Source organism: Sander lucioperca, chromosome 11, assembly GCF_008315115.2.
Source record: "Sander lucioperca isolate FBNREF2018 chromosome 11, SLUC_FBN_1.2, whole genome shotgun sequence".
Classification (NCBI taxonomy): domain Eukaryota; kingdom Metazoa; phylum Chordata; class Actinopteri; order Perciformes; family Percidae; genus Sander; species Sander lucioperca.
This window is the reverse complement of record NC_050183.1, coordinates 15,134,659-15,161,103: the sequence shown is the minus strand read 5'-3', so window position 1 is coordinate 15,161,103 and position 26,445 is coordinate 15,134,659. Positions and strand designations below refer to the sequence as shown.

The 26,445-nt window shown below is 42.2% G+C and overlaps 1 protein-coding gene across 2 annotated transcripts in view; it reads left to right on the top strand.

The window, feature by feature from the left end:
* Window positions 1–26,445, top strand: part of pik3r3b (phosphoinositide-3-kinase, regulatory subunit 3b (gamma)) — a 287,621-nt gene that overhangs the window by 162,570 nt on the left and 98,606 nt on the right. For both annotated transcript variants that reach the window (XM_036007026.1, XM_036007027.1), the window contains one exon: window positions 1,195–1,280. In XM_036007026.1, the coding sequence (XP_035862919.1) occupies window positions 1,195–1,280 (86 nt within the window). The remainder of the gene's footprint in view (window positions 1–1,194; window positions 1,281–26,445) is intronic.

Genomic DNA, 26,445 nt, shown 5'->3' with positions numbered 1-26,445 from the left:
TCAGTATAACAATATGTAAAACACAACAACACAGACAAGACAAAAAAGTTATGTAAATTGAATTTCATAAGCTCAAAGTGTTTAAAACACATGGAGACATTTGTTCCAATGTTTCCAAAAGCAAGAAGTGTACGTTGTGTCACTCTGTGTGGGGTCAGGTAAAAACATTTGCGATTATTTTGCGATTAATCACGAGTTAATGGACAATCATGCGATTAATCGCAATTAATAATCGATTGATTGCCCTTAGCGTCACTTTTTGACTCTCTGAGTCCGGACGAACACTTAACTGACATGCTACATGAGAACGGGACAGTAAGGTTTAGGAAAATATTGTGGGGTGGGGTTACAAAATGTACATTTCAGTGACATGCGGGACAAGAACGGGACACGAACCCCAGTCCCCTGGGTGAAAGTCCTGTGTTGTTTGACCCATCCACCACCCCAACCAACCTCCCGATTTTCGGCCTTTCATACTACTCGCTACCGTTTTTGCGTTATTATGGATCCCACGCAACTTTTAGGCAAGTCCTGCCCTACGAAGCAGCCAGATTGGTCTGGGTTAGGCATTGACCTCGAGTACAATAGTAGCATGTGAATGCTATTGAAGGGGGTGCCTTGTCATTTTTCCGACGCTCCAATGTTCCGACCTCTCAATAACCCGAAAAATTCCCTTTGGTCCTACAGCCCACTAGGCTGATGTCCACCAGCAATATCACGAATCCCACTATGGCCACACCAAGACCCGCCCTTCAATAGCATTTATTAGCCAGGCGTCCATGCTTACGCAAGGAAACGGAACACTATTTGTACAGGTCCTATCCCCTGACCAATCGGCTATCCTAACCTTAACCACTCGAGGTCAAATGCCTAACCCCAACCAATCGAGCTTCTTCATAGGGCGGGTCTTGGCGTGGCCATAGTGGGATTTGTAATTTTGCCACCAAAGGTACGTTGGACTAGTGGGCAGTCCCCATTGAAGGGCGGGTCTTGCCTAGAAGTTGCGTGGGTTCCATAATAACGCACCGTTTTCGCTCTTAATACTATGTCATCTTACATCGCCGTGGTCGAGCTGCTGCTCTGCCCGCTCAGAGCCACTGACCAAGCGTCAGTATTTTACGAGTTGGGAGTGGGCGAGTGGGTTCTTTACTATTTGACCACATTCCTCTTCATGTTTGTGTATTTGTTCAACAGTTGCGACGTGAACCCGGAGCATCACGTCAGAATCTTGGAGGCTCTAATCGCAACCGGAGGTCTCATGGAGATGCAGGCTGCACCAGGTAGGACCCAGACGTTCTCCATCTACACACACCGTATGCATTCTTTCTCTTTGCAACCTGAATATGTGGTTGTAGGTGTGTAACAGTATGTTTTTGGTATGATTTTGTTTGGTCTGGACTTGTTTGTGACACTGTAAGATCACAGCAAAGCTGCTCTGTCTCTCAACACACACACACGTGCAGGTCATTTTCAAATGTTTCTGTTCGGTGACAAAGTGCCTGAAGTTTGTTTCTCAAGTGTATCACCATACATTTCTGGCACTGGAAACATGACATTCCCTTTCCCTTTTTACCGCTGTACCACAAAACTGCAGCGGAAAACACACATTTGGTTTAGGAAATATGTGGAAAACACAAACTTTTTTGCACAAGCTGCTTTGATAAATTGGGCATGAAGCATGAAATAACAGCTCTAACGTTACCCTCCATTAGTTCAATTTACAGTCCGGATGTACAGAGTTTATGGTAACAAAACACGGTGGCTTCATGCTGTTTTTCTTGTTGCATTCCTGCTTTGCTTGATTACCGTTATAGTTGAGAGCGAGGAGGGGAATGTAAGCGTGGCAGCTTTGGTTCAGTGTATATGGAGTGCTCAGTTTGCACGTTTTCTTAGACCTCAGCAGTATTTCCCAGAAAGCATAGAAAAACAACATGCTTTCTTAGAATAAAAAGTTTCTGATGGAGGAGAAACATTGTCATCTGATCTGATTAAAGTTAGAATGGATGTATTTAGCTAAAAAAGTAGCCTGACCTGACCCTTGTTATGCCCGTCACAGTGGCATAAGGGTAAACAATATATATACGGTCTTTCTGGTTAATGTATCCCCCCGAACAAAAGGTAAGAACTTGATGATCAGCTGTTTTTATCATAGACCAGGCCACAAATATGTAGATACTGTTGTAGCCAGTTTTTTAAGCAACATAAAAAAATGGAGTGAGTCTTTGGTGTATGTCTTCAGAGATAAAGTGCTGTGGAGAGATCAGTCAGACTCCATCTATTGACGAAAGAAAAGGTCAGACAGCAGGTGTGTGGCTGATTGTAAACGCCGAGCCAGTCTGCTGAGGTCGTTTTCTTTGGGTCAGTGCGTGTTTGTGTGTATAAATGTCAGCAGGTCAATGTGTGTGTGTGTGTGTGTGTGTGTGTGTGTGTGTGTGTGTGTGTGTGTGTGTGTGTGTGTGTGTGTGTGTGTGTGTGTGTGTGTGAGAGTGTGCATGTGTGTGCGTGTGTGTAAGGGTGTCTGTTGAGGGCCTCGGTTAAGGCCAGGGTCAACATATTGGTTGTAGCAGGGATCATAATGGCTGCTCAGGGGTTATGTTTCCTTTGTATGGACCATTGGCTCATTCAGAGGTGATGTTGGAAAGGTTGATGGACTAGTGAGCAGATAAGAGTCTGATTTATGGTTAAAACAGGACCAGGCTTGACCTGGACAAAATCAGCTCTGTCCAACACCGGATAGATCGGCGGGCCCCGGAACATTACCTCAGACTTTGAACTAATTTTGTTTTTACACACTGTGGATTATGACATTTTAAATAAACACCTTTGTTACATGACTATTATTAATGCCACAGTCCTGGGTTGGTTATTTTTTTCTTAATTCATCTTACGGCCAGAACCTTTTCACAGTTAAATTGCTTAATTTTCCATTTGGCTTAGCTACTGTCTTCTGTGGCGTCCCACAAGGTACGATCTTAGGTCTTTTCTTTTTTTTTTTCCATTCATGCTACTTCTTGGTCAGAAAAGTGTTCAAAATAAAAAGCAATATTTCACTTCGTTGTTATGCTGATTATACTCCGCTTAATCTCCCTCTCAAATTCTGTGTATAAATAAACCTTCTGACCGTTGTTTTGCCTTTGTAGGGTCCCGATCAGCTGCCTGAGGCGGCTTTTTGTAATTGTTGTAAAGTTGTTCTTGCTGCCTTAGCATTGCTGAGCACTTCTAGTGGAAACAACTTCAACTCAAAGTGGAAAAAAGTGGGACTTCATTTAACTCCACAGCAAAATATCGGTTAGCTGAGGACGGTTGTTTCCATGTCATCCCCATTACTCCGTCTCTAACGTTTTGTCGTGGATCTGATTCACGGGGAGGATACACAAATTATTTTTTTACTTCTGTTCACATTGCGTGATGATGGCATGGCCTTGGTGGAGATCTGCGCTCTTTGAGTGCCCTTCTGTTTAACACCTGTAACAGCTATCTGCCTAAGGTCAAACTTAGATTTTAGCTTTGACAATTTATTTGGTTGTTTCATCCAATGTACCTTATTTAAATAAAATATCCAAAATCATACTCAAATTTTATTTAAAATCAAGCTCAGAAATCTTAATCGAATAATCATTCATAAAATTGCTACTTGACAGAAATCAGAAGAAGACCTTACCTTGTGGGAAACAGTTTGGACATTTTTAATCTTCTATGGAGTCAGAGATTGTTTTGGAGCCAGCGACTTCTAACCCTTAGATGTCCTTGATCTTAAGGTACTTTTTTATGGGCCTCAGCTTTCAGGTTAGGGGGTGAATGTTGTTAAATGACAGAGCAATAGAGCAGACAAACATAGACCACACACACACACACACACACACACACACACACACACACACACACACACACACCTCATAGAGCCACAAATCAGACTCAACCGTAGGTGGGACTCCAGTGTCATTTGTTCGATTTTCATTTTTTGTGGGTGACACACAAAAGGACAGGATGATGTCTGAAGGACGATCAATAATTCATGGAATAAACCTCCACCGCCCTGCAGCCACTGGAGATTTCTGATTTTTTTTCCCTTTTGATTCACAATGTCTTGAAAATGAAAATGTCTTAAAATGCAAGTGTTAAGCCTGATGGGAAGCGCGCACACACAAGGACATTCAACATGCTCAGGTGGATTTAAAATGTCTTATTGCAATCATCATTTCACAGGGCTTCTCTGCAGGGTGTCCTGGAGTGTTTCCTCATTTGGCTCTTTTGAGTGTTTCATCATGTTAGGAATTGTTAGTTTTTTATCTTTCTCTTGAATGTGGAGGAGTTACTTTGGTATTGAACATACATAAATGCACGCTTTTTGCACATTCAGGGTTCAATGTCAAGGGCAGCCCTTATTGTTGAACCCTGACATTTATAAAATGTCAAATCAAGTGAGTATGCTGCATTCAAAATATGCAGAATTCACGTTTCTTGTAGTGTGTGTGTGTGTGTGTGTGTGTGTGTGTGTGTGTGTGTGTGTGTGTGTGTGTGTGTGTGTGTGCGTGCGTGCGTGCGTGTGTGTGTTGGCAGACAGGCTGTTTTGTGCTGTCTTTGAAGCGTGTCTTTTGTAAATTATCTTACACAACCCTCTCTCTCTCTCTCTCTCTCTCTCTCTCTCTCTCTCTCTCTCTGTGGGGTGTCTGAATAAAGCCTCAGAACCCTCTCCGTGCTTTGTAATCAGGGGAATGACGTGGGAAATTGTACTGATGTAACACCCTCACACTGTTCTCCATCTCCATTTCTTCTCTCGGAATCTCCTCGTATTTTTTTTACATGCAGTCATATCATGAGTCTTGAGCGTCTGGATTTTTGTCCAGACAGGAATTATCTGTTTAAAAAGGCAAGCGTAAATTCACCTCAGACACATTAGTTCTGCATTTTAGCAGGCCCGGGAAACTCAACAACTAACCCTGGAGTCATTTAATATGACTGACAAGATTTTAATATAAAAACAGCAAAGGGTAACACGAGTTCTATGTAAATGAAATCTAGGATGTATAGTTTTGTCCACAATCCACACTGGCCTGTAGTTGTAGCCTTTTCAGTCAGCTTGATGCACCGCAGCACAGACCTTTGATTCGGATTCATTCACACTGAACTCTAGAGCTGCGAAGATTCATCGATTCATTGAGTAGTTGTCAACTATTAAAATAATTGCAAACTATTTTGACAATCGAGTTTGAGTTTGAGTATATTTTTATGAAAAAAGGTAAAATTTCTCTGATTCTAGCTTTGTTAAATGTGAATATGTTCTAGTTTCTTCCCTCCTCTGTGACAGTAAACTGAATATCTTTGAGTTGTGGACATAAACAAGACATTTGAAGACATCATATGGGCTTTGGAAAACACTGATCCACATTTTTCACCATTTTCTGACATTTTATAGAGCAAACAACTAATCCATTCATCCAGAAAACAATCAACAAATTAATCAACAATGAAGATAATTGTTAGTTGCAGCCCTAATGCACTCTGAGTTGTGCAATAGTTTTCCCTAAACTACAATAATGCTGGAGTCACTGTAGTATTATTCCATTTTCAGGACCTGCAACGCTGGTCAGCACAAACATTGAGATGTTCTGTCATTTAATGGCATTTGTGTGTGTGTGTGTGTGTGTGTGTGTGTGTGTGTGTGTGTGTGTGTGTGTGTGTGTGTGTGCGTGTGTGTGGGTCTGTCACTGAGCTTTCCTTTGTTTGATGAACAGATTTAGAGTTAGAGACAGAGAGAGGCTAAAACAGGGAGGTCAGGTTCATGTGTGAGCATTTTTCTCACCCATTACCTCCCCTGCCAACCCTCCAGACAGCATTAGTGGAGGTCAAGGGTTAGCACAGTGCCTGTTGGCGGTATGTTAACCCCTTAACAGAGGTGTGTGTGTGTGTGTGTGTGTGTGTGTGTGTGTGTGTGTGTGTATGCCCATTGACCTCTTAGGAGAGCTTCCCTCCAAGCCATGTTCTCCAAATGGAGTCTGAATATACTACCAGTCCTGCTCCACCTGAGTGCCCTGGCTAAGCATATCTGCACTGTGTGTGTGTGTGTGTGTGTGTGTGTGTGTGTGTCTGCGCGCACACAGTGTTAGGTGTTAAGACTTAGGTGCGCGTATTGCACAGGGGGTTTAGGCATCCTTACATTTTGAGTCTCTTTTTGGTCATTTTTTTTTTTTGGGTCGTTTTGGGTCTCTGTGTTTGTGTTATGTAGTGAATGTGAAAATGAACTGCTACCTCCTCTGTCAGCTCTAGCCACTGAAAAGAAATAAGCGGAGAAATCAGGCCAATTACAAAAGCTGGTCAGTCTGACGTGGTGTTCTCTGAGCTCATTACTATTCATGAGCTCGCCCAGTTGCGCTGAGTAAAGGATGCTGATAGCCAGGCTCTCATTGGCTAGCTGTTAGCCAATCAGAGTCAAGCAGCTTAGCTTGTTGAATATTAATGAGAACTGGCACAAATCGAGCTGAGTCTTCCTGCAGGCTTTCTATACCACGCTAGAATGGCTTGAAACAAGGTAACCAAGGCATTTTTTTCACAAAAAATGTTACAGAGTCCATGGTAGAACTTCAGACATTACCACAAAGTAATGAAATACATGTGGCAGGGCACCTTTAAAGACAAAACTTGCTGAAGAAATCCACTGGGGGCCAACTTTAATCATTAGATCTGAGAAAAGTCTTTTAGGTACATTCATTCGGCTTAGGTGCTGCCCCAAAATGGCTCGGATGCTGCACCTAAACCTTATAATGGCAGGGAAACCCTGGTGTGTGTGTGTGTGTGTGTGTGTGTGTGTGTGTGTGTGAGCATCACTTGCATGTGAAGCCCTGAATCTCGTCCTGCCCATCTGTCAGCCAGCACGTTAGAATCGGTAGGAAAAAAAAAAAAAAAGGGAGAATTGTAAACTCCCAAACATTCACATTCTGGCCCTCTCACTCTGCTTTTGTTATGAGCTGTTTTCCTTCCCAGGCACGCAAGCCGTGCCCGCAGCTTGGCAAGAATATGACCTACACTAACACACACACACATACTGGTTCTCTCTCAGGCCATTTCCTTGGCTGGTAACGAAGCCGAGGAGGGTTCGGTGGTGAAATCTACCGCTCAGAAACTTCATCAGAAAACTGGCTGCCGTTACTGCTGACAGTGTCTCCCTCTGTTCAATTTCTTCCTTCTCTGTCTCTTTGGCTCTGTCCAAAGTTGCAAAATACAACCTAGAGCACCTCTAGAGCTCACCATGTATTTTGTTTCTTAAACTTGTATATGAACAAAATGTAAAAAAAAAATGAGAAAACTTTGTCTCTGCACAAACACAGTGGTACCAAACCTGGCAACCTTATCAGCTAGAGATGCTGCAAATGTTGTTCCCCAAGTAATACACATAGTTCCTAGCCTGGTTGACACCAGACCCTTCTCAGTTGTAACTGAGAGTGGGTCTGGGCAAGGTTCATTCACAGCTCATTTCCACAGGGGCGTCACCAACGGACGCCACTCAAATGCCTTCTGGCGCAATTGGATAGTCCTTCAACCAATCAGACCAATGATCCAGGTGACGTAGCAGCGACAGTGGCATCAACGGGTTGCTGCGCTTCGGTGGCCGTCATGTTGAATGTAAACAAAAAGCTGCTTGCCGTTGCTGCGCTATCGTCATCGTGTAAAGCCCACCTCAACGGTTGTGATTGGAGCCTCGATTTGGAAAAATTGGAAATGGGCTTGAATGGGCTCTTGGGCAGACTGACTTGCAGAGCAAATCTCAAATTTGCTGGAAGTTCATCAGGGTTTTCCCAGGCTACGTAGTTCCAGCATATAAATCCCCCTAAAACCAAAAAATAGTTTTTCTGTTTGTGTCCAAGTTAAACAAACGAGGGGCCCTATCTTAACGATCTAAGCGCACGGCGTGAAGCGCATGGCGCAGGTGTGTTTAGGGCGTGTCCAAATCCACTTTTGCTAGTTTGACGGTGGAAAAAAGGGTCCGTGCGCCGGGCGCATGGTTCAAAAGGGTTGTACTTAGTGTCTTCATTAATCAGAGGTGTGTTTTGGGCGTAACATGCAGTAAACCAATCAGAGAGTCATCTCCCATTCCCTTTAAAAGCCAGGCGCGTTTGGACCTAGGAGCATTGCTATTACCACCGTAATATTTTTATTTGTAATCTTCTGCATGTGTGTGTGCTGCTGCGCGTCCCTGTGTGTGTACCAAGCATAGTGTGCGCACGCTGTGCATAAGCCTAGGAGCATTTTACTAATGCGCTGTTAAAATAACAATGAAATGCGTTATTAGAGTTTATAGAGTTATTCAGTTTAGCCCAGGTTTTTGTTGGTCAATGGCGCGATCACTTCCCGCTGTTCGAATCCGACCTGTGACGATTTCCTGCATGTCTCCCCCCCTCTCTCTCTCCCCTTTCTCACCTAGCTGTCCTGTCAATTAAAGGCGGAAAAGCCCCAAAAATAATCTTAAAAAAAAAAGAAAAAAGATAGCAATACGCCAAGAATTCACCTGAACACACCTCCCTGTAAGACCAGCACGTCAATGGGCGCACAGATGGGCGACGTGGGCGCTGGACGGGAAATTGACAACTGCGTTGGTCTTAAACTAGCAAAGGCACTTGCGTCGGGCTTTGAACTGCACCGGGTGCAAGATAGGACCCTAGATGCGTGTGAATAAGTCGACTTTAGTTGAGTTTTTTGTCCACTGAAACATTTGGATGAATTAATATTTGTGAATCATTTCATCATTTCAACAGTTTTTTTTGTTGCAAGAAATGTGGAAATTTACTAGTTCCAGCTTCTCAAAAATGTCACTATGTTTTTTTGGTTTTCCTGTTTTTATTTTATGATAGTAACCCGAATATTTTTGGGGTTTGGTCGGACCAAACAAGACATTTACTCATGTCATGAGCTGTACTTACAGACACACATACTGACATTGCTTTAAGATCCATCTTTTCATCACTTTTTCAAAGTAAGCAAAAAAAAAATTGGAATCGGAAATCTACAGCCCATCAGATGCTAATGTTTGAACCTGCACCTTGTCCAGATCTAATGATACACACACACACACACACACACACACACACACACACACACACACACACACCTCATACTTTGCCAAGATCAAAGCTAAGAGCACCAATAAGTGTGTGAGGGCCTGTTTGTATTTGTCAGATTAGAATGAGAGTGTGTATGCACGTCAGCCAGATACATAAATATATTACCAGTGTGTATGGGTGTATATGTATAAACTGTATGTGTGAGTGTGAAGGGTTCACAGTTAAGTCATGTCCTGCCTCGATCCCATTGGCAGGAAAAGTGCCAGCTTAACATTCAGTATAATCCTACTGTACGGGGTCAGCAAACAGGGCACACACACACAACACACACACACAAGAGTGTGTGAATATGTGTAGGGCATCGTGGTTGTATAATGTGATTAAGGTCAAGCGAGTGCTGAGCTTTTAGCATGTGTATTTATTAGTATTTGCCATTTTTGTGGGTCGCCATCCAGCCTGTGCTCTTCAGCTGCACACAATTACATGGCTCAGTGTACCAGCTAATAACACACACACACACACACACACATACACTGCCAACTATCCATTCTCCCAGTTTTTGACTTTTCATAAAATTCCCATGAGTGAGTCGTCATTTTGAGAGGCTGTGATGGCAGTGAACCATGTAAATACTTTTTCCAAACAACCTACTGTATGTAGCTTCAGGCTGTTCTCAAGAACTATTCGTACATATTGCTACGAAAAGTAATGCACTGTAATTCGTATGTATTCAACGTATTTTTTTTGCTGTATTCACCACATTGACTGCTGCTGTATAAGAGCACTGTGGACCACGGAGGGAGGAGGTCGGGGTGGAGTGATGGGTCATGTAACACATTGCTTTCAATCCGGGGGAGCGGATTCTACTTCCCGGGAAAAAACAAAAGACTTTCACCCAGAAACGCTATTCGTTCCCTAGGTTTATTTTAATCCAAACCACAGTCTTTTTTTTTCATCATTTCGGTGCCTAAATTGAACAGTCGTTGCCGCGTGACGCTCATTTTTTGTCGGCTAAAGTAAACTGCCACGGCCCCTGAAAGGACCGTCATCTCGCAGTCGCTCACGTTGTATGTATGTTTTTAACGTATTTATTGCTGTATGCACCACGTTGGCTGCTGCTGAATAAGAACGCCGTGGAGGTCAGGGGGGACGGCTGGGTTGGCTTTCAAGCCGGGGAGCGGAGTTTGTTTCCTGAAGAAAAAGAAAAGATTCTCACCCAGGAAACGCTATTGATTCCCACGGGAGTGTTTTAATCCAAACCACAATCTTTTCCCTAAACACAACTGTCGACGCCGCATGGCGCTCACTTTTTGTCGGCTAAACTTACGACCCTGAAAGGACTGTCACCTCACGCTGATCTGTAACCGGCTCACAGTCACCTTTTGTCAGCTAAAAAATTCCAACGATCGTCACGTGACCAGCCGGCGGTCGCCTAATTTCATAATATTCTCCTTCCTACCTTAAAGGAGAAATCCGGCGCAAAATGAACCTAGGGGTTAATAACACATGTGTACCGAGTCGACCGTTCTCTGGGATATGTTTTCATGCTAATCTAATGTGACCAGTTTTAGCGCAAACCGCTAGGTAGCATATAATGCTAGTCATCGGGGCACAGGTAAAGTAAAAAGAAATCTCTATTTCTACACCACTAAGGCTCAAAATAGCACCACACTTCAACGGTAGCATCATGAGGGTCCCTACATGTAAACCGAACCATTGACAACTTTGTAAGTGTACAGACAGTTTATTAAAAAGATAGTTTATGAAGACAGTAGCGTTCACTATACAGGCAGGCGCCATCTTGGGGAAACAGTCATGACCAATCGAACCACGAACGCCATGCTTGAGCTATGTTACTGGTTACTGGTTGCACGGCATTCGTAAAACTGGTCACATTAGATTAGCATGAAAACATATCCCAGAGAACGGTCGACTCGGTACCCATGTGTTATTAACCCCTAGGTTCATTTTGCGCCGGATTTGTCCTTTAAGACCTTCTTGAGCAACGTGTGCTCTTGTGTGTCAGCTAGCTGCAACAGTAATAAGAACACAACTCGTGCAGATCTACTTCCCACTTCAGTTCAAAACAGTGTCCTGTTAAAGGCGAGAAATCATATACTCACAAAAGATTTAGCACAGACCGATCACAACAAGTTCAAGCTCCCTAGCACAACATTTAGCTGTTCTGTGGCTCGTTGGCTGGAGAATCACTGCATTTTGATATTATAATAGATAAAATTATGTTAAAATCCAAACCTTCTGCGTTACAATTGAAAGCTCTCTTCCTCTCTTCTCTGGGAAAAAATATGTGCCTGGATTTTATATATCCTGGTTTATTAACATCAAATTTGGATCTTTGAACAATCTCCAAGCAGATGTTTTCTTTCTTTCTTTCCTCGTTCTTTCTTTCTTTCTTTCTTTCTCTTGTTCTTTCTTTCTTTCTTTCTTTCTTTCTTTCTTTCTTTCTTTCTTTCTTTCGTTCTCTCATTCTCTCGTTCTTTCTTTCACCATATCATGAGGTCAGGGGTCACAGTACAGCGTGAGATGCAGGTAATGGCCTTTGAAATGAATTTGTTGGCTGGATACAGAGAGACATGTGGCCCAGTCGGTCCCAATAGGAGGTCAGGAGGTGAGCGTCATAACACACACACACACACACACACACACACACACACACACACACACACACACAGAGCCAAGGCCACGTCTGTCAATCTAAGGAGGTCATGAATTTGTGAAAGCCCTGAAATGAACAAGTACCTCCTAAAAATGTTCCTGATGATGTTAATCATGTCAGCAATTTTTTCCCAATTTGTTCATCAATGTCATATTTTCTATTGGTTTCACCAACTACACTATATTTAGTATGTGGACCCTCTGTCCAGATACTGTAAAGTTGGTTTGTTGTCGGCCCCTTACAGTCCCAATGAAGGAAAATCTTAAACGCACAGTATGTAATTTTCTGCCTCGAGAGGTCTCTCAATCAAAACAATAACAAAAGACACAGTTTGGTGACGTGTAGTAGCGTGGGATGATGAAAGTTGTTGTCTTCACCACCATTACCGTCATTGCAGATTTGTCTTGGTTTTGTGCTTGCTGTCTTTATTTGATGTGTTTGTTACTTGTTGTTGTGCATTGTGCCTGTCTGAATGTTGGTCTGTGTATGTTGCTTTTATGTGCTGACTGTATTAAGTCATTTTATTTTATTAGGTTGCCATTTTAAAACTGGCCAGGGACAACAGATGAAAGTTAGCCTGCTGAGCTAACTCATTTACAGTTACTTTGCTGTTGATTAATGAGCACTGTCCCTGTCAAATAAACAACATAAATGAAAGTCTTTCAGTCAGGCCAAGATGTTTAAGACTCTCCCCTCTCTCACTCCCAACTCGTAAAATACTGACACTTGGTCAGTGGCTCTCAGAGACGGATACCAACGCAAAAATAACCACCCGCTGTTAGATGACGTAGTATAAGGAGCTACAACGGTAGAGAGTAGTATGAAAGAGTGAAAATCAGCGTAAGAAGGTTGGTTGGGGTGGTGGATGGGTCAAACAGGACTTTCCCCCAGGAGACCTGGTTTCGTGCTCCGTTCTTGTCCCGCGTGTCACTGAAACGTACTTTTTGTAACCCCACCAACCATCTCCCTAACCCCTAACTGTCCCGTTCTTGTGCCGCATGTCAGTTAAATGTACATCCCGACCCAGAGCGTCAAAAAGTAAAGCCAAGAGTCCTGACCAAGCGCGTCTAAATATGATGCCAAAGGGCTTTTTTCAATAACAAACGCCAAAGGCACCTGACCAAGCGTCGCTTTTTGACGCGAGAATGTATTGGTGGTACAGAAGTGCCACATTTAAAAGGTTCAACATGTCCTCATCCCCACAATGAGCAGCATCCTTTAGCCCTCCACAGCCTTATCCCTCAGCTCAGTCTCTATTAGAAGATTATCTTCTAATGCCCATCATCCCTGCTCTCTGGTTGAGTCGTTTTATGATGTATTCTGGGAAGAAGCTCTCCCCTGGTTAATGTCCAAATTCTGCTGTAATGTGCTCATGTAAAGCTTGAATTAACATCAAACAGCCCCTGGCTCCCATGTTTATCCCTTCGTATGTAATTATAAGGATCATAAGGTCACAGAAGCTACACTTCCTTTCCCTGTCTCCCTCCATCCTTTCCTCACTCCATCTCTCTTTTTCCACTTTGTCTTCAAACTGCATGTTTTCTTACCATTCTCCAAAAAGGTCAGTTTAGAGTCTTATTGTCCTCACCCAGAAAACGATCGTATAGGTTGATTATGCAAGCAGCTCATAACGACCGACAATTACCTTTCTTGTTAGGCGGAGCGGAGATCTCTCGTTGCTACACACCCTACGGAGGAAACAAATTTTGGCCGCATGTACCCGTGATCTTATTCTTTCGGTCACTACCCAAAGCTCATGACCAAAGGTGAGGTTCAGAATCTAGATGGACTGATAGTCTGGCATTGCCAAACATATCTCCACAGCGCTAAGGAGGAAGGTCTGGCTAGTCCACACAACATTCCTGGATAGGAGAAAAACGGTCTCTGGTTGAGTGGCATTTCTTTAAATCAATCACACTCGTCTTGTGCGGCGCTAAGCGTTGGGCGCAGGTACGGCACCTCTGCAAAATAGCCCTGGGGAAGGAACTTGTTTCGGTGGAACATGTACACGTAGGGGAGCGAACTCTGGAATTAAAATGGCTGTTGAGTGTGTGATGAGAATTTTATTAAAAAATAAAAATCAACATGAAGTGAAAGTCAATTCTAGCTCGGAAGATTTTGGTTTCCCAAATTGATCGGAGTTTAGAATGCCAACACAAAGAAAGCGAAAGGTGATGGACATCCGGCGGAATCTGAACAATCCCGTGAATGAAACGTCATCGATAAAGACTAATGGACTGATAAATCGAGAGCTTTTACTTCCGGCTCAGCTTCTTCTTTACCACAACGGCCCGGTACAATGCCCGCAACACTGCTGACGTCGCACACCCTCACTCATGAACAATAGAATAGGTCTTTATTGTCATTGTCACTGGTACGACGAAATTTAAAGTGCTCTCCAGTCAGTGCATCATTCATTGAGTCTATAAAAATATAATGTAAGTCCTAGTGTTACTTAAAAAAAGAATAAATAGAAACATATAGCAACATTAGCAGCATATATAAACACACACAGTTATACACACCCAGTCATTGCATAAAACAGTATGAACATACATCTACAGACATGCATACTTTCTGTCATTGATCTATTTCAAATCAGCTTCCATAATGCACATTATTTTTTTGCAGCATTGAGGGTGGTTATTGCAGTAGGATACAAACTGCATATATTTGTACTTGGTTAATGTTCCGTCTGAGGGCAACAGTTCAAACAGGGAGTGACTGGGATGGTGGGTGCAAAAAGGCCCAGAGACACTTTCACTTGGAGCAGTAACTCACTCCCAACCCAGAGGGAACAAAGTTGGACTCACACTTCACATTCAATTTTCTGTTCAGTACCAAAATTCCAAAGCTTGTCTTGGGATGCAGCCTCATTAGAACAGAGTACTGCTCATATTGCATCATGTCTTACTGCTAAGAACCCGACAGACTTTTTAGTATATGTACGCTCAGAAGTCTCAGCAATGTACCACTGAGAGGAGAATCAATCAGAGCATCATAAACATATGGAAATGCTGCTAAAACTTCCAAAGAGTGAGCAGCAATTATTTTACTGGGAGTTTATGGTTCGATGATTTCTTTTTCTCCATGCAAGCCATCAATAATGCATTGAACTTACGACCCAAAGTTATCATGATGCACATAACTGTGTGATAAAATGAAAATGGACCATCTGATCCACCCATGTAGCAATTAAAAAAAAGCTTGTTTTTGCGTCTGCTTGGCGCGTGAGCGTACATGCGCGCATTCGCAGGAGTGTGCGCATGATCGACTGTGCAGCTTCCCTTGAGCGAGCAGACGTGTCGTTTCCACCAGCTGTGTGTGAGACATTTGCTGCACTGAAGGGCAAAAGTGATGTAAAGAGGCAGGGACGGATGGGTGAGCTGAGACCAGCCGTGAATACCAATGTGCTGCTTCCTTCCACCTCTCTCTCTTCCTGTCTCGCTCTTTCTCTTTGTTCAGCACTCGTTCTCTTTCTCTGACACCTGAAGGGGCCAGCGGCAGTCACAGCAGCGGTGTTCCCAAAACATGTACAGTATGTGTTCGCTCTGCTCCAGAGTAAGACAGGACTCACAAATTGACACAGCACATTCTCATGAATGGTTTCTATGATATTGTACGAAAACGCATGCACAACAATTTGCATGATATCTTACAAAATGTTGGCAACCGTTGGCCTGTCACATGACGACTGGTCACATGGCAGTTAAAGGGCCCATATCATGCTCAATTTCAGGTTCATAGTTGTTTTGGGGTTTCTACTAGAACATGTTTACATGCTTTAATGTTCATAAAACACATCATTTTTCTTATGCTGTCTGTTTGAATATACCTGTATTCACCCTCTGTCTGAAACACTCCGCTCTGAGTCTTACACATCTGCTCTCTCGGTCATTGCAGCCAGAGAATGACTGTAACGAAACTGTAGCGGCATTTTCTATCTATATATATTATTGTATATATATATATATAATTCTCTCTCTCTTCACGTCCGTTCATCTGTTTTTGCCTCACAACAGCTTCTCTTCTCTCCCTCCACCTTTCACTGGGGATCTCTCATTTTCCAGCAGATGATAATTCTGTCTTTAAATCTGAGCTACTGTGTTCTCCTCCTGACTCAGCCCGATTTGAATTACTAATGAGTCGGTTTTGTTTTACCTCTGGGCAGCTCTGGGAACAGCTGAATAGAGAGTGGGCTGATCAGTATGCACAAAGCCCTTTATTTTGTTGGGTTTTACTGCTAAATTGGAGCAGCTCTCGCCTTGGAAGGCTTTGTGATTTCAGCCTTTGGGGTTTCACGACTCCAGATAATGTGAATTAGGCCTCTTGTTAGCTAACCTAGGTGACAAATTGTTTTTTGAAAACGCTGATGGAGGAGCATCTAGGGACAAGTAGGTGTTCGTAAGGTCTTCTGTTTTCCCCTCCCTCTATATCCATCCTCCGTTTTTTTTTTTTTCTCTCACATCATCCTTTACAGCCAGCTACACTGAAAAAAAAAAAAAGCAATGATAACCACCAATGATAAAATAAATCGGTCCAAATCGGTCCACCCACCTGATCTGAACTGGGCATCTCGGGATGTATGATTCCAAACCGTAGGGAAGCTCAGTTCAAAGGGAACAGTGAACTGTTTAAGGAAGAACTGAAAGCGTAACTCTCACCAAAATGCAACCTAGGGTCTTTTTGTGAATGTACCCGAGTCAAACTTTCGTTTAAAAGCATATTTAGGACGGAAACGCCACTTTTAAGATTTACTGTATCTTTGTTTTTCGGTCAAATGGCCTTTTGAATGGGAGTGCTAGGGACACTTTTATGCTAGCCTCAAAATAGCTATTTTTAAAACGCTAAGAAGGCTTGACACAACATGAGACTTTGCTTGAAGTATCACCAGGGGCTCTACACATGAACGCAAGCATTGAGAACATTGTGTGTGTACAGAGTTTACTAAAAAGAAAGGTTTTGAGCATCTCACGTTAGCAGTTGTTGTTTACGCTATCCGCCATTTTCCCAGTCCAAAATAGGAGATCTCTGAATGTGAATGAACGGACTCCATAGGAGGAAATGTCATTCCTATATGAGGCTCCTTTTTCAACTACAAGGTCAATATTGTGTTTCACTGACGACAAAACAACAAATTATCCGTGCATTTATATGGAACTAAGCTTTTGGAGCTTTCCGTCTTTACTCTCCTCCCTCGACTATTTCTGACTGGCTCGATAGACGGTGACCGGAAGAACAACAGCTACAGTGAGTTGTTCAAAACCTTTCTTTTTAGTAAACTCTGTACACACACAATGTTCTCAATGCTTGCGTTCATGTGTAGAACCCCTGGCGATACTTCGAGCAAAGTTTCATGTTGTGTCGAGCCTTCTTAGTGTTTTAAAAATAGCTATTTTGAGGCTAGCATAAAAGTGCCCCTAGCACTCCCATTCAAAAGGCCATTTGACCGAAAAACGAGAAAACGGTCAATCTTAAACGTGACGCTTCCGTCCTAAATATGCTTTTAAACGAAAGTTTGACTCGGGTACATTCACAAAAAGACCATAGGTTGCATTTTGGCGAGAGTTACGCTTGAACATCGGTTCATCACTTTGCTGGAAATTGACAAGCATGATTACCCATCAGTCATTGTGCCTCACTGGATTGACATTGTACATCTGGTACTTTCCTCAAATCACATTTATTCACACGTTACATACATTTTAATAGAATACGTTTTGTAATGTCATGTAAGTAAGTGAAATGTATTCATGGAGTGCTCATCACAGATGCAAAAGTGCTTTACATAAAACATACAAGACAATACATGTTACAAACGCAGTACACTATTAAAATCACAGTAGTAGTACATCAAGAATAAAGTGCAGATATGTCAACAAAAGGTCTGTTTAAAACGGTCAGTCTTTAACTGATTTTTACAAGAGTCCGCAGAATCAGCAGACCGTAAGGGTGGAGGCAGAGTGTTCCAAAGTCTTGGTGCTACGGGCTCAAAAGATCGATCGGCACTGGTCTTAAGCCGGGTGTGTGGAACAGAAAAAAACACCAAGAAATTTGAAAAAAAAAACATTTTGATCATTGACATCAGTTTAAGTTTCAAATTTTTTGTTGAGTAGTGTAAAGTTTCCACAGTAGAACCAGCTTATCCAAGGTGTTTACATTACCTGGGTAACTCACGGAGGAAGCGATGTATTCTCCGCCCGTTGCTGGTAGTTGCCGTGGTAACGTTAGTAGCTTAGTCTCAGTGAATGAGACGTCATGGGCCCAGTCAGGCAGTGAGATGTTGGGGTCAGTGTCAACCCCGCAGATTCCAAACCAAAACGGGTCAGAAGTGTTTCCAAATGTCTCTGGTTTAGGGGCTCTGAAACGCCAGAGCAGGGGGAATGAGAGAGAGCAAAAGATATTTATTTTTAAACCAAAAAGTAGCAGTGAGCCTGAGCCAAGAGCTCCATTGTTGTCCAAAAGCTATTCATCAGTGAGCCACACTCTTGCACTGGCTGACATGTTTCTTCATCACCATGAACCATCGACCCGCTGTAATTTATTTGAACTCAATCCCACACACACCGCCCTGCTGCCACAAATACTCGCTGGAGCACCAAATGTGGATTAATCATGCTGAAAATAGTCCCCAACAAATGCACTATTTCCTGCCCTTTGAGTATGTGTTTTCTTAAAACTACTAGAGCTGCAAAGATCATTCGATTAATCGGTTGGTTATCAACTATTAAAGCTATAGTGCATAGTTTCTGTCTCCCCCGTGAGGAATTCTAAGTAATGACAACAACACTGTCGGCACATCCACATGATACAAGCCTTCCGTGATCGCACACGCGCCCCCAACCCTCCTCCACGCAGTTGCTAGTAACCAAGGAGGACACGGAGGATTAAAAAAAAACATGATGGACTCTTCAGAAGAGGGAATTATCTTCACTCGAGTTTCTGCGCGAAAGTCACCAGACGCCACAATCTTCTGAACATAGCCATACCGAGAGATACAGAGAGAGTTGTGTGGAGCTGATAGTCTTAATTAGCTTTGTAGCAACTCATTTGACAATGGCTTTAATGTAACGGACGTTCATTAATATCAAAAAGTTACGCACTAAAGCTTTAAATCAATCGGCAACTATTTTGATTATCGATTAATTGGTTTGAGTTATTTTTTTATGAAAAGAAAAGTAAAACTTTTCTGATGTCAGCTTCTTAAATGTGAATATTCTAGTTTCTTCTCTCCTCTGTGACAGTAAACTCAATATCTTTGAGTTGTGGACATAAACAAGACATTTGAGGGTGTCATCTTGGGCTTTGGGAAACACTGATCCACATTTTTCACCATTTTCTGACAATTCTTATACCAAAACAACTAATCCATTAATCGAAACAGTAATCGACAGATTAATCAACAATGAAAATATGCGTTAGTTGCAGCCCTAAACCACGTTGATGGTTTGGGTCTTTTCTAGACAATAACATCAACATTATCCTCCAAGGGTTAAAATCTTTTATATTCAACAGAAGACAAAGTGACTCCCCCAGCATCCTGACTTCACAGCCTCCAGCCAGCCAGCACCTGTCCTGCTCTGTTTTTATGTTTTACGGGCTCGACGAGTTATGGCAACACACTTTAACACCTAATCCTTAGCAAACTGTCCTGCTAGCCCGCAGTGCTCGGCTTGCTCAACCACATGGAAAGTATAGAGCCCCATTATGATGCTCTATCAAGCCCCTCTCATATTGCTGGAAGGTCAAGGGCACTTTATATGAAAGATGGGGAATCTGCCTGATAGTATAAGGACTGAGATGGATAAAAGAGAGAGAGAGAGAGAGAGAGAGTAATTTCGCTCCATAGGTTTCTATAAAGAGACCTACCTCTGATGCTTGGAGCTTTACGGGCGGCCGGGGAGCTGTAATTGGTGGCTGACAGGCCGAGCTTCGAGGCAGCAGAACCAGCTGACGGTGATCTGCTGGATTTCATGGTACACATACAGTAAATGTAGCCATAGGCCTAGATTTTGGGGGGATGCAGAGGATATGCGCCCCCCGCCCCAATATTTAGAAGAAGTAGATTTGTCCCCCTCAAAACATATGAAAGACAACCCAATCCCCAAAAGAGGTAAAAAATAAAGAGGTAATAAATAAATAAATTCGGGGGGCTCAAACATGTGTGGAAATCAAGAACTGTGTCTACTTTAGGGATACATCGAGGGGTTAAAGGACACAGAAGGAGCGTGAAAAATAAAGATGTGATTTGATGTCTTTTATGTAGAGCTTCTGGCTTTAACAATGTCTCATTCCCTAACCGATTTGAGAGAGATGTACATGATTCCTAAAAAACAAAAAAACATCCCGAAACGCGCGTGATGATTTGAATATGACAAATAATAATTTCCTTTACATAATTCAAGAAATTTGCACCATGAATTGTTTCATAAAAATTCACCAGAATGCCGGAAATGAAGTGTTTTGATGCTCACAATTTTCTGTGAGAGGACCCCCAAACATGTTCGCCCCAATGTTGAAACAAAACCTGCGCTCTGGCATGTGGCTGCATATGAATTGTAGCTACACACAAACACACACACACACACACACACACACACACACACACAGGTTTGTGGCACTATCTTTGTGGGGACCCGTCATTGACATAATGCATTCCCTAGCCCCTTACCCTAACCTTAACCATCACAACTAAATGCCTAACCTTAACCCTTACCCTCACCCAAACCATAACCTAATTCTAACCATAATGCTACAACCAAGTCTTAACCCTCAAACAGCCCTTTAAACTTGTGGGGTCCAGCATTTTGGCCCCACAAAGCTGTCGGGACCCCACAAGTATACTTGACTCCCGGTTTTTGGACCCCACGAACAGTGATGCCTCTAATCTGACCACTTTTTTCAGTAACGAGTAATCTAACGCGTTACTATTTCCAAACCAGTAATCAGATTAAAGTTATTTATCCAAGTCACTGTGCGTTAGTATTTTTGTCATTTTCCTTAATACAAATATATATTGTTTTTACTTTCTTCTTGCATCTCGGGGAGTGAAGTCACGTATGCGACAACAAGTCACGTTTTCAGCATGAGGACAGGTCACGTTTTCAGCATGTGGACAGGTCACGTTTTCAGCATGAGGACAGGTCACGTTTTCAGCATGTGGACAGGTCACGTTTTCAGCATGTGGACAGGTCACGTTTTCAGCATGTGGACAGGTCACGTGTACCACGCAGCGACACAAACGTAAACAACAATGGAGGGAGGAGAGAGATCTGTATATCTTATATACAGTCTATGAGAGAGATGCGCGTTTTCTAGCTGGAAATACAGTCACTATTTTGAGCTTGTGTCAGCTAAAGATGGCAATATTAAGGTTCGCTGTACACTCTGTGCTGGTGGGACAAAGTGCTGTCTAGCTACAAAAACACTACGTCAAATTTGAAGAAACATTTGGAGTCGCAGCACTGCAGTCAAACTTACAGAGCAAGTCCCGCCAGGTGGTGCGAAGCAGAGAGCAGGAGGTCCCCCACCACCCAAACAACAAAAGCTGGACTTCGGTGCAAAACCAGTAAGTGGGGGAGAGTTGAAGAAGTTGGTCGGGCAGTATGTTGTAGAGGAAATGCTGCCCTTAACACGGTTGACTCGCCTTCGTTTCGTGCCATAATAAACAAGATCCCTACTACTGGCAATGCTGAGCTGCCTCACAGTAAACCGGTTGTCATTTTTATGTTGAGGCTGTGGGGGTGTTGTCAGCAGCTGCTGAATGTAACTAATAAGGTAACTTGTAATCTAACTTAGTTACTTTTAAAATCAAGTAATCTGTAAAGTAACTAAATTACTTGTACAGTTACTTTTTCAAAGTAACTGTGCAACACTGCCCACGAATATAGTTAAACACACACACACACACACACACACACACACACACACGCACACACACACACACACACACATAACCACAAAACCAGGCCATCCGATGTGTTTGTGGTGCCTTTGAGGGATCAAGAGTAATGAGTTTTGTATTCTCAGTAGAATAATGTTAATCTCTCTCCTTGTCTTTGTCTCAGACAAAGAGACATATTTATTATATTTTAAGAATGTAGAGAGTTTTATTCGCTCAATTAACATTTGCAGGCAGACAGTAGTTCTTGTTTAACTGGTGAAAAATATCCACCACAGACCACAGGCTCTTCCACATTTTGTCCGATATGAAACCCTTGCCCTTTTCTAATGAACTACAGTGTGTGAATTTTACGGAGAAACAGGGCTTTATGAGTGCGCCCAATTTTATTTTCATCATAATCACAATTATTTTGGTCAATATCCTGATTATTTAACACGATTACGCATTGACTTTTGTAAAGATGTTGCATTTATTGAACAAACATAGAATATCTTTGAGTTATGGACAAAACAAGACATTTGAAGAAGTCATCTTGGGCTTTTGGGAAACACTGACATTTTTTTTGACCATGTTCTGACATTTTATAGACCAAAGAACTTTTAGTAGAGATGTGGGATTTATTGAAGTTAAAAACAGTGAAAACAACAAACAAATCAACATTGAAGACACCTTCAACTGTGAAATTCCCCTTCATACTTTTGAATACCCCTTCAGAACACCAGACAACATAAGAGTTTTACTTGCAAAATATAATGTGCAAAATAATCAATTTTCTCGATTACGTTGTTTTTGTGATCGTTAGGAGCCAAAATCGGGATTTAAATTCCACCACCACTAACCATTAGCAGGGCTCAATCCGAGGGGCGGGATAAACAGTTGTCTTTCAAATTCCCTCTGCACGCAATAGGATAGCTCTCCAACCAACCAGAGCAACGCTAGTTGATAGATTAAACATATCCGGTCTGTAAAACTCAGAGCACATCTTCCTTTTTTAAGAATGACTTCAGTGCCATTCTTTGTTCTTTTCTCAAAGAAAAGCTGAACTCCAAGTCTTCCAGAGTCGCGGCCAAAGCCGATTCCAAAGACCGCTGTTCACCAGCAGCAGCAGCCATCTTCTTTGTTTTCAAGTAGCAGGGAATTCACGCAGAACCGTCACAACTCTGCCGTCATTATGTTAAGCCCTCCCACCGACTCTATACACGATGTGATTGGCCTGACTAGAGTTTGGTTTTTCCAGCTCGCAAGCCAACGGAGAGTTGCTAGACGACGCTGGCTGCAAATTACATTTGCTGCCGCTAGGGTGGTCTAGATTTCTAGGCTAACAATCATATAGTTAGAGAGAAAAACTTTTCTAACTATTCATAGATTTCAACCACTTTCACAGCTGTATTATTATTATTGTGCTCGTCAAGTTAACCCTTGTGTTGTCATATTATACCAAATATACCAAATTGCCCAAAAATAACATGGATATACATTGTATGGAACCCATACAACATTTAAACAAAAATAATGATTATTTTTGGGTGTTTTATTCAATTTTATAGCATTAAAAAAAAAAATGTAAATGGTTTCAAAACCATATCCTGACTAAACTTTGAAAGTCTGTGATCCACCACAACATCTTCTGATCTTAACTAATAGTAAAAATAATTTATGTATGCTTTTTTTAACTCGAAAATGTGGTATAATGTCATGTAAGTTAGGTTTATTGCCCATACATTTAAAAAAAGGTTTTGAAAAAAGTGACAAAAGCGCCATAAAAAGTTAATTTTCAATTTTGACCCACTAGGAACACAAGTTCATGGTCAACGGGAAGACAACACGAGGGTTAACTTCTGAGTTTTTTGCAACATGGTGACACTACCGACTGTGAAGCAAAAACATGAACAAAATAACAAATCGACAGCCAAACCTTTAGAAGGACAAGACTATATGAACAGTCACATGTTTCATACTGCATCATTTTATAGTGAGGAAGGTTAATATATGTCACAGCGTCATATGATGTGTTTTCATTCAAGCTGTGGAACATTTCAAAGAGGTTTAACATGTCCATGCATCTGGCCACCAGGATAGCTTAAAAGAGAACAATTGACAGAGCGGGACGAAAAGATGATGTGCTCCTGGCGTAGCTCAAAGGGTTGATGGACAGCTGAGACGGAGGTAATGCTCGCTGAAATGGGGCGAGATGTATAATGCATCATTAACACAGGTCATAATGCCAGGGGGAGGGAGAGAGAGATAAGGGATGCAGTGCTATGTTCTGATGTGAGTCTTTTAATGCAAGCAGAGAAGAGAAAATCTGTGAAATGACGTGATCTGTATTTTGAACAGTTTGACTTTTTATTGTATTCAGAATCAGAATCAGAAAAGGTCTTATTGCCACAAGAAGTACATTTATGTGGAATTTGCCTTGGTGAAAGGTGCATTCATGAACAAACAAAAAAACATATTAAACAGTAAATACGGAAAAACAAATATATACATAACTGTCGCATAAGAAATAAAATAGGCTGAATGGCTTGAGTGCGGAATTTTGCAAAGAATATTTAGTATGTGTAATGGGCAGATGTCAGTGGGGGTCCGGAGCCTTGATGTACAAACAGTGTTTTAACGTTTCATAAAGGGCATCATTCATCATCATCATCCAGCATCATTTTTTCTTTCTTACAGCAACAATTGTGATTCGCGGGGACATAAAAATCTAGGAGGGTCTGGCATTCCGGGATGGGAGAAAGCGCCACAGTGCTGCTGCTAAATAGTCTCGGGAAGGAACTTGTTTTGGTGGAACGTGTGTACGTTCAAAAGTAGTTTTAGTCGTGCAACAGAAAACTCAGATTGGACAGATAGTCTAGCTAGCTGTCTGGATTTACCCTGCAGAGATCTGAGGAGCAGTTAACCCTTGTGATGTCTTCCCGTCAACACTTTTTGTTGTCCCTATCTCAAAGTTTTTGTTGCTTTTTAAATTTTTTACGTTTTTGTCTTTTTTGTGTGTTTTGTTCACTTTTTTCCCACATTTTTTATAACTTTTTCTGATGTTTATATCTCTTTTTTTGGACATTTTGTCGCTTTGTTCTGGTGTTTTTGAAGTTTTTTTTCGTCATTTTTGCCTGCTTTTTTTCCAACATTTTTGACGCTTTTCCCAAAGAGGGCACTTATTTCGACGTCCCAAAAAAACTTTGAAAACGGGCCAAATTTGACCCGAGGACAACATGAGGGTTAACCATAGTCATCATAAATCCACCAGAGTTTAAAATTACAGCACAAAGAAAGAGGAAGGTGTTTGGGCCTGGTGGTCGGTGTCTGTGGTCAGCAGGCTGCTCTGACCTCATCTTTGGCGTGGACTCAGAGCCTGCAGCTAGCAGCAGATGTCCTTTCCTTCTCCTCTTTCTCCTCATTTCATCTTTTTTATTTTCTCTCCATCCGTCCTTCCTTCCTTCCCTGCCCTTTTTTCCCCCCTCTTCTTCTCTGTCCTCCTCCTTTGTCTTCCTTTGCTGATATCCTCCTGCTGCATCTTCCATCCTCCTCTCTGTGCTCACCCTCTCCCCCTGGCCTCATCCCTCCATCTCTCCTTTCTTTTCTCTCCTTTTTCACCGTCTCAGTTGGAGCGTTTGCTGATCGGCCACCTCTCTGGTTGAGGTTTGACTGAGTTTATGCAGCAGCCTTATAGCACCAACGTCTGGCTTCTGTGCATATGCAGTCTCAGTAGTAGTGGTGGAATGTGACTGAGTGCATTTACTCAAGTACTGTACAAATTTTAAGTACTTGTACTTTACTTCTTTTCTTTTCATGCCACTTTCTACTTCTACTCGGCTACATTTCAGAGAGAAATATTGTCCTTTTTACTCCACTACATTCATCTGACAGCTTTAGTTACTAGTTACTTTACACATTAAGATTTTTGCACAAAACACATGTAGTTTATAAAATACAATGTTTTATCATAAATTGAACTAGCCAACAATATAACGGCCTACAAGTCCAGCTGAAATGATTACCTGACTTTTCCTCTACATTGAGTACTTTTAAATACTTTAAGTACATTGCCTGATGATACTTACATACTTTTACTTAACTAAAGTAAAGGATCTGAATACTTCTCCCACTGCTCAGTAGTCTCCTTGTTCTCTTAAAGGTGCTCTAAGCGATGTCACGCGTTTTTTAGGCTACAACATTTTTTGTCACATACAGCAAACATCTCTTCACTATCTGCTAGCTGCCTGTCCCCTGAACACACTGTAAAAAAACACGGTCTCTGTAGACAGTCCAGGCTCCACAAACGCCAATAAAAACAAACTGTGCCAACCTGCACCACCAAACATAACAGTCTTCCAGCGTTCCAGCCAATAACCGATGAGAAGGATTTAGGGGTGGGGGGTTGGGGGTTTAGTGCGTGGAAGCACGGAAGGGAGGGGGATGGGACGGGATAAGGAGGAGGGAGGGGCGAGCAAGCCTCGTTTTGTTTGAAAATACTTCGAATGTCAACAAGAAGTGACGTCACCCAACATCACTTAGAGCACCTTTAATACGTCTATCGAATATGTCAGCCCTCGTTTCTTTAACATATTGATAAGATTATAGAAGATGAATTCCTTTGTGGTTGTTTAGGAAGTTGCAGTCGTGATGTTAGTGTTGCAAATCTCCTACAAATGATTGCTTGACATAAAATTCAGTAGCTTACCTTGTCTGACATCCTCTTCTGTAAGGGTGTTGTGCCTCTATGCAGGCTGTTCGTACATATAGCTCCTAATACACAGGGCATTCAAGTGGGGGAGTGGAGTTTGTGTCCTGGAAGAAGTTAAAGC